The sequence below is a fragment of the Castor canadensis genome, chromosome 14, assembly GCF_047511655.1.
Source record: "Castor canadensis chromosome 14, mCasCan1.hap1v2, whole genome shotgun sequence".
In the NCBI taxonomy this organism is placed as follows: Eukaryota; Metazoa; Chordata; class Mammalia; order Rodentia; family Castoridae; genus Castor; species Castor canadensis.
Genome location: NC_133399.1, coordinates 31,355,563 through 31,364,231, shown reverse-complemented (window position 1 = coordinate 31,364,231; position 8,669 = coordinate 31,355,563). Strand labels below are relative to the sequence as shown.

General features: G+C 39.8%; 1 protein-coding gene and 1 pseudogene across 1 annotated transcript; one reads left to right on the top strand and one right to left on the bottom strand.

The window, feature by feature from the left end:
• Positions 1-4,957, bottom strand: LOC109676569 (bromodomain-containing protein 2-like; annotated as a pseudogene).
• Positions 4,958-7,098: 2,141 nt separating this feature from the next.
• Positions 7,099-8,037, top strand: LOC109683218 (olfactory receptor 7D2). Its single transcript, XM_020152924.1, has one exon. It carries the CDS (start codon positions 7,099-7,101, stop codon positions 8,035-8,037), a length of 939 nt encoding a protein of 312 aa, XP_020008513.1.
• Positions 8,038-8,669: the final 632 nt, after the last annotated feature.

Below are 8,669 nucleotides of genomic sequence, written 5' to 3'. Positions count from 1 at the left end.
TTAGCTTGAGTCTAAATCGCTGATGTCTGCAGAAGAGGAAGATGAAGAGGAGGAGTTGAAATCTAAGCTGGAGCTGGAAGTGCTGAGGGTACTTGCTGTGCAGATGATGACTCTGTTTTCACACTTACTTTCTTGGGGGACTTTTTGGTTGAATTGGCCTGACAACTGACATCCTATAACTGCATTTTCTGGTTCCCATACTTCTTGTTCAAAGCGAGTTCCTCCTTTGTCTTCCTGACATTTTTCTTTTGTCTTCCTGACAGGTTTCTTACTGGTTTAGGGATTCGGGGGTTCCTTTTGTAGACAGTATAGGACTGAGAGCTCAATCTCTCTAAATGTGGATGGCTTGTATGTTTCAAAATCAATCTCAATTTCTTCTGGGTTTGAGTCACATAAAGAGGGTTCCCTACTAGGATTATCTGTACAATTTGATCCAGTTTTCCACAGGTGAGTTATCAATATCCAGGATCAACTGCAACTTGTCGTAATAGCTGATAGACCTATTCTCTTCTTCCTCCTCTGAATCACAAGGAAGGTAGAGTTGACTTTGTGGCCCGTTTTTTCATTTCATTTAGCATATATATTCATTGTACAGGGTGGATTTGTTGTGTGGTTGTGACAATTCTGAGTAGCCTTACTCTGTACCTTGCTTAGATCAGCCCTTCCATCTCCCCTCACTGCCTACTCCCTTGTAATTAAAGTAATTATAAGAGGTTTATTGTTCTAATTCCTTTATGTATATGAAGACCATCAAAAACATTCCTTCATCTCCATCTCTTCCCTCCTCCCCCTCCCACAAATAACAATCCACTGCACCTATTTTATTATCCTATCTTTCATTACTAATTCAAAAGTGAATATTAAAATTGGTTTCTGAAGGCATTCCAACTGTGAATATTCTTTACTTTGGTCAGTTCAACCCCCTCTGTTACTCTCCCTTATCCCTTTCTTCCCACCTCCCATCATTTGGCTGCTTTCAGTGCATAGCGTTATGACCTCTACCTGTGCAGATGTGAAGTATTTCAGTGTTATTGACTATCATTTATTTTCCCTCTCTCTCCCCCATGTTCCATAGTGTAGTTTCACTATTGCCAACATGTTCTACCTTCAGATGTTTATAAGATTATGTTTGTTTTTCTGTATACGTTTCTTTCTTGGATCTATATTCCACGTATGAGATAATATATGTGGCCTTTGTCTTTCTAAATTTGGCTTACTTCACTTAAAATGATGTCTTACAATCCCATTCATTTTCTTTCAAGCCTTGTAATTTCATACTTTCTTGTGGCGAAGTAAAACTCTATTGTACACGTATGCCACAGTTTCTTAATCCATTCATCAGTTGAAGTGCATCTGTGTTGTTTCTACAGTTTGGCTATTGTGAACAGTGCTGCCATAATCTTTGTGGTCTTTTTGGCTAGTTTGTTGGCTTCCTCCAGAAGGTCCAAAGCCAGCAGGGCCTATTGTAACAGCACCACGACCCCCACTGCCACTTCCTTTCTTGGACTTCTTGGGCTAAGTTGTGTGTGGTGCTAAGGCCCCTTTTCATCTTCATCAAATGTAGCTCTCAATCAATCTCTGCTTTCCATTTCTTATTTTTTCTCTGTCTTCCATTTGAGCTTATATATTTGGTCCTGGTTCAGGGCAGCCAATTGTTCATGTACTGTCCAAATGTGTTTTTGTAGTTGTGCCAACCAATGAGTACTTTCTTCCTCTGAGTCTGAACTTTCACTCTGTTCTTCCTCATCATCATGTCCATTTTCCTCCTCTCTTTCTCAGAGGAGCTCTCACTCTACTTTCCACACTAGAGGACTCTGAAGATGATTTGGCCAGCCAACGGGGCAAGGCAGTGGACACTGGTAAAGGCCTTGATTCCAGTGGTTTATCTGGCATGTTGGCATAATAGAACTCAAAGACATCCTGTAGCTTTCATGCTATAGCTACAACATTATGGTCTGGATGGTCTTACTTATAAAAGTGGGAGAAAGAGATAGCATAGATAAATGGGACCTCATAAAACCAAAAAGCTTCTATTCATCAAAAGAAATGGTCTCTAAAATGAAGAGAACACCCACAGAGTGGGAGAAAATATTTGCCAGCTATACATCAGACAAAGGACTGATAACCAGAATATATAGGGAACTTAAAAAACTAAATTCTCCCAAAACTAATGAACCAATAAAGAAATAGGCAAGTGAACTAAACAGAACTTTCTCAAAAGAAGAAATTCAAATGGCCAAAAAACACATGAAAAAATGCTCACCATCTCTAGCAATAAAGGAAATGCAAATCAAAACCACGCTAAGATTCCACCTCACCCCTGTTAGAATAGCCATCATCAGCAAAACCAGGTGTTGGCGAGGATGCTGGGAAAAAGGAATCCTCTTACACTGTTGGTGGGAATGTAAACTAGTACAACCACTCTGGAAAAAAATTTGGAGGCTACTCAAAAAGCTAGACATTGATCTACCATTTGATCCAGCAATACCACTCTTGGGGATATACCCAAAATACTGTGACACAGGTTACTCCAGAGGCACCTGCACACCCATGTTTATTGTGACACTATTCACAATAGCCAAGTTATTGAAACAGCCAAGATGCCCCACCACTGACGAATGGATTAAGAAAATGTGGTATCTATACACAATGGAATTTTATGCAGCCGTGAAGAAGAACGAAATGTTATCATTCGCTGGTAAATGGATAGAATTGGAGAACATCATTCTGAGTGAGGTTAGCCTGGCCCAAAAGACCAAAAATCATATGTTCTCCCTTATATGTGGACATTAGATCAAGGGCAAACACAACAATGGGATTGGACTTTGAGCACATGATAAAAGCAAAAGCACACAAGGGAGGGGTGAGGATAGGTAAGACACCTAAAAAACTAGCTAGCATTTGTTGCCCTTAATGCAGAGAAACTAAAGCAGATACCTTAAAAGCAATTGAGACCAATAGGAAAAGGGGACCAGGAACTAGAGAAAAGGTTAGATCAAAAAGAATTAACCTAGAAGGTAACACACATGCACAGGAAATCAATGTGAGTCAATGCCCTGTATAGCTATCTTTATCTCAACCAGCAAAAACCCTTGTTCCTTCCTATTATTGCTTATACTCTCTCTACAACAAAATTAGAAATAATGGCAAAATAGTTTCTGCTGGGTATTGAGGGGGTGGGGGGAGAGGGAGGGGGCTGAGTGGCTGGTAAGGGAGGTGGTGGGGGCAGGGGGGAGAAATGACCCAAGCCTTGTATGCACATATGAATAATAATAAATAAATAAATAAAATAAAAAATAAAAATAAATAAAATAAATAAAATAAAATTTGGAGAACATAAGCTGTATATCAGCAGCAAACTCTTGTGTATCCTGATAATCTCAATTCTGCATTTTCTACTTGAAATGCTGATGTAAATGCGGTCATTGTAGTTGTCAGGCCAAGAGCAGAAGCATTAACTGGTGTTTAGACAGGCCAGACATAGGCAGACACTTCTTCATCGGTAACTCCTTCAAAATATCATTGCAATGTTTTAACTGTTTTTATAGCTTTCCTTTCTTCAAGCTTTGGTGCTGTTGATGAAAGTCAGGTAAGTCCTTTAGTGGATCTTGATTGTGCAAACACTCTACTAACAGGTTGGAGCCATGCTACCTTTGGCTGAAGACCTCCAGGAGGTGTAGCTAGGGTACTAGGAGCCAGGATGGCCATTGTTATAGGGATGGTAGTATCTGCTTTTTGCTTAAGCCCTTTTTCTTGGCAAAGGGCTGAGCTGGGGTTGCTGCAGGACAGCAAGGAATTCAGGCACTTGGGAAGGGTAGAAGAAATGAGAGACAGATGATGAATATTGAGGACAGTGGTAGATAGCTCAGTGAGGATGCATATAGAATTGTGTGTGACACAGAAAGGACAGAAGGTACCTGATGGAAACTGGTAATACTGCCCTGGAGTGCTGCCAACGTGGTCTCCTTCTTATTGCTATACTTAGGGATGGTCACCACAACTTCTTGCTCCTCTTGTGGCATTGCTTCCACTTTCTATAGGAAGATCTTTTTCAGTGTTTGTGCGATTAAGACAAGATTATCAGTGGGCTTGTTATATATAAAACAGTTGGTGATCATAGTGTTAAAATCCTGCAAACATTCTGAGGCACGCCAATGGTAATTGTTTTCACGTCTCCTCTTAATGGTACCCATGTCCAGACTATTTAATTATCTTATGATACTCTGGTAGACCCAGGTTGACAGCATAACAAGCTGTGAGAATGGCCATGCAAACTGATATTTCCAGAGAGCCTTCATCAATACCTTGCAGATTTTGTAGGGTTGGTTACTGTCCTGGGGGCAGAATGTTGGTAGAGATCACTTGTAAAGGTGGCAATTCAGTCACATGCAGCTCTCAAATCCCTCATATTGATCCTGGATTTTTGATTCCAAGTTCGTGCCCTGTGCTAGTGAATGGTCAAAATGCTGGACCAGGAGTTAAGAAGAAAGCAAATGCAAAGTTTACTGAAAGGACAGCAAAAGCTCCCTAAGGTGGGAGGGGACTTTAGAAAGCTAAAGGAGGTAGTATAGCTGCAAACTAGGAATGATACATGGCTCTACCTGTCTTAGGTCTGACTAGTCTATCTTGAGTCTACATTTGTGATTGCTTAGCACCTAGTCAACTTCTTACTGAAGCTGACTATCTGCCCTGTCCCCATCCTTTTCAAACAGAACATTTCTACTGGTTCTGGTAAGCTGGTCCTGATCTGGGGGACCACATTTTGCAGCTGCATTTTGTTATTTTGATGACAGGCTTATTATTTCTGTGAGAATCCTGATGTTTTCCAGACTGCTTACAACACAACAGAGAAGGCTTTAAAATACTTTTCCCTAGATCAGCAGCCTCTGGTCCCAGCCCCAGTGACCCTGCTGTATTTCCTTCCGCAGGTAGCTTGGGGAGGAACATTTTGCAACATCTTGAACACAGGGAACTGGTGCGGCACTCAGCTGTGCCAAGTCCAGATGGCCTAGGCTCACCTCACCACCAGTTCAGCACAAGCCAGGAAGTGGGAGGAGGCCATTGCCCCTGGCCTTCCAAGCAACAACCTTCCACCAGAGGGGCTGGCAGAAAGCAGTTTCCTCTGCTGCCTGTTGGTGAACTCCAGGAAATTTGGCATGCTCAGTAAGAAAATGCCAGCAGGTTTGGCTGAGAAAGAGAAATGAGGGAGCATTTATTCTTCAACATCAAACAGCTCCTCATTCTAGGTACCTGTTGTCAATAAGTCCACTCTCAGTTTACAGGGAGCCCCTCCTCTGGTTGGGATAATTGGGGCAAATGAGGTCCCATCTGTATCTCAGAAGAAGGTGAATGAACACAAGAAATGGTTTGGGGAGAGGAAGGCTTCATCTATCACCCAAATAATTTCAAAGTTTTTATTTTATTTTTGAATTTGCATACACTAATAATGTAAGATTTCATTGTGATAATTTTATACACAGAGGTAGTATAAATTGATCAAGTTCACCCCCTGCATTGTATTTCCATTCGCCTCCTTCCCACTTTTCCAGTGTTTGGTAGGCTTCATTACATTGTTTTCATATGTATATATGTAGTGAACTATATTTCCATCCCTCAGTTCCTCAGTTTTTTCTTCTTTTTTTTTTCTAATTCAAGGCTTTGTGTTTGTAAAGCAGGTGCTCTATCACTGGAGTCACATTTTTGTTCTGATTGTTTTGAGGATGGAGGTCTCACCCACTATTTACTCAGGCTGGCCTCAAACTGAGATCTTCCCACTCTTAGCCTCCCAAATAGCTAGGATTATAGGGGTCACCACCAACATCTAGCCCCAATTCATTTTATAAAGCTTCCACTGCACAAACCTAGAAAAGGTATATACAAAGAAAAAAATCATAAACCAATCTCCCTGATGAATATTAAGTGAAAAAATCTTAAGAAGAAGTCCCCTTCCAAGCATATTCAGTGCTGCCTCTGCCTATGGTCAAGAACCCAACTCATACAAGAGTATTTTATATCAAATTCTCCTGAATGGAGGTTTGAATGAATATGTATGTGAAATCCCAGTTTGCCATAGTCCTTAGGTGGATGTTTTCATTAAGGTATGACTTGATTTTTTGATATCTTGTGAATTAATTTTTTTCTTTGTTTTCCCCCTACCTTATACTATTTAGCGTTGAGTGAAAATGTTGTTCACTTCTTATTTTGTTGTAATATCTGCAGAAAAGTTACAAGACAAATATGTATAAATGTCATTTACCAAATGTTAACATTTTGCCGCATGCACTTTTTTCATTAACTCTTTTTACCTTTCTCCTCCTCCCTCTTTTTCTTCCTCCTCCTTCCCTTTGTCTCCCTTTCTTATTTTTAAAACCCTTTGAGTGTAAGTTGCTTTACAATTTTGCTTCTAAGTCTTAAGTTATTCAAGATATAGACATTGTTTTATCTAAAGACAGTACAATTATTATAATCAGGAATTTAGCATTATTATAATATGATTATCCTTTCTGTCGAACTCCTTTTTACTATCCCCCAAAATGTCATCCATTACAAATGAAACTCCAGGTTGTGCATTACATTGGATTCACATATTTTTTTAACCTTTTTTCATCTGGAGAATCTTCTAGCATATCTTTATATTTATGGCATTGACATCATTAAAGGACAAAAGTCATGTATTATGTGGAATATCTGTTAATTTGTATGAAAATCAACTCACTTTAGATTGAAGTCCTGCATCTTTTGGCTTTTTCATGAATCCTATCAGAAAACATGCTGTTGATTTGTCCCAGCACTGAAGGCTGATGACTATCTGACAAGTTTCTTAAAAGTACATGATTAATATAGTCGGGATTATCAGATCAATTTTCTGGCATTCCCTTTGGTTTGGCTATTACAAATTTGATGTATAAGCAAATAGTTGGGATGAGGAGACCCCATATTTTGGGATCCCATTTTTGAGTGAAATGAGATTGACTTTGGGCAAAATGACTGACTTCAAACATAACTTGAGTGATAGGCATGGAGATCATTTCTACTACATGTAAGAGGCTTGTTTTATGCTGATTGTTGTATCTCTTCATTTGTTTACATATCAGGTACATGGAAGTGGGAAATCACACAGGAGTGTTGGAATTCATCCTCCTTGGACTGTCAGAGGACCCAGAATTGCAGCCTGTCCTTTTTGGCTTATTCCTGTCCATGTACCTAGTTACCATGCTTGGGAATCTGCTCATTATCCTGGCCATCAGCTCAGACCCTCACCTGCACACCCCCATGTACTTCTTCCTCTCCAACCTGTCCTTTGTTGACATTTGTTTCAGCACCACTATTGTCCCCAAGATGCTGGTGAATATCCAGAAAGAGAACAAAGCCATTTCCTATGTGGACTGCCTCAGTCAGGTATATTTTTCCATGCTTTTTCCTATCCTAGACACCCTACTACTAACTGTCATGGCCTATGACCGGTTTGTGGCTATCTGTCACCCCTTGCACTACATGGTCATCATGAATGCCCATGTCTGTGACCTGCTGGTTTTTATTACCTGGTTTATTGGTGTCATGACATCTCTCCTCCATATTTCTCTGATGATGCACCTGACCTTCTGTAAAGATCTTAAAATTCCACACTTTTTCTGCGAGCTGACACAGATTCTCAATTTGGCTTGTTCTGATACCTTCCTGAATAGCACATTGATCTATGTCATGACTGGTGTGCTGGGTGTCTTTCCCCTTGTTGGGATCCTTTTCTCTTACTCACGAATTGCCTCATCCATAAGGAAGATGTCCTCATCGGGAGGAAAGCAAAAAGCATTTTCCACCTGTGGATCTCATCTCTCAGTTGTTTCCTTATTTTATGGTACTGGTGTTGGGGTCCACTTCACTTCTGCAGTCACTCATTCACCTCAGAAAGTCTCTGTAGCTTCTGTCATGTATACTGTTGTCACCCCCATGCTGAATCCCTTCATCTACAGCATGAGGAACAAGGATGTGAAAGAGGCCTTGATAAGACTCCTCAGTAGAATGGCTTCTTGTCTGTGATGTATCCACTAGGCCTAGGACTAGTTTGTGTATTCCAATGGAAAAACGTTCTGAAAATCTTGCCTCTGAATCTCTCAAACCATTTTATTCTTTTACCTAATCCTGGAGGAACTATGATTTTTTTCTCTCATAGTTTTTTCCGCTTTTCAAAAACTTATCTCCAACTAATTTCTTTGATAGCATCTCTGCCTTATCAACTGTCCAAATATCATGTTCTTATCCTCTTTCTTATATTAGCATTAGTAAGATTTAAACTTTGACTTGAAGCATTTACAATAGCCTTGTTATCTCAGGTGTTGCCAGGGGCGTCTTAAACTGGACTGTTCATTTCATTTATTTCTATGTATGTCCAGTGGGTTTGTGTTCTTTAAATGTGTATGCATATCATTAATGGTGTTCAAAAACTACATAAAGTATGCTTAAAATGTATATTAAAACATCATTGACATTTTAGTATGTATTATGTATTGATCAGATGCTAATTACTCCATGTTATATATTTTAGTATACTATATTATTATGCAACTTCAAAGTGGCAATTATTATCATCAGAGGTGAGGAAATTGAGGCTCTATGTGAAACATACATACACACACACACACACACACACACACACACACACACACACACAC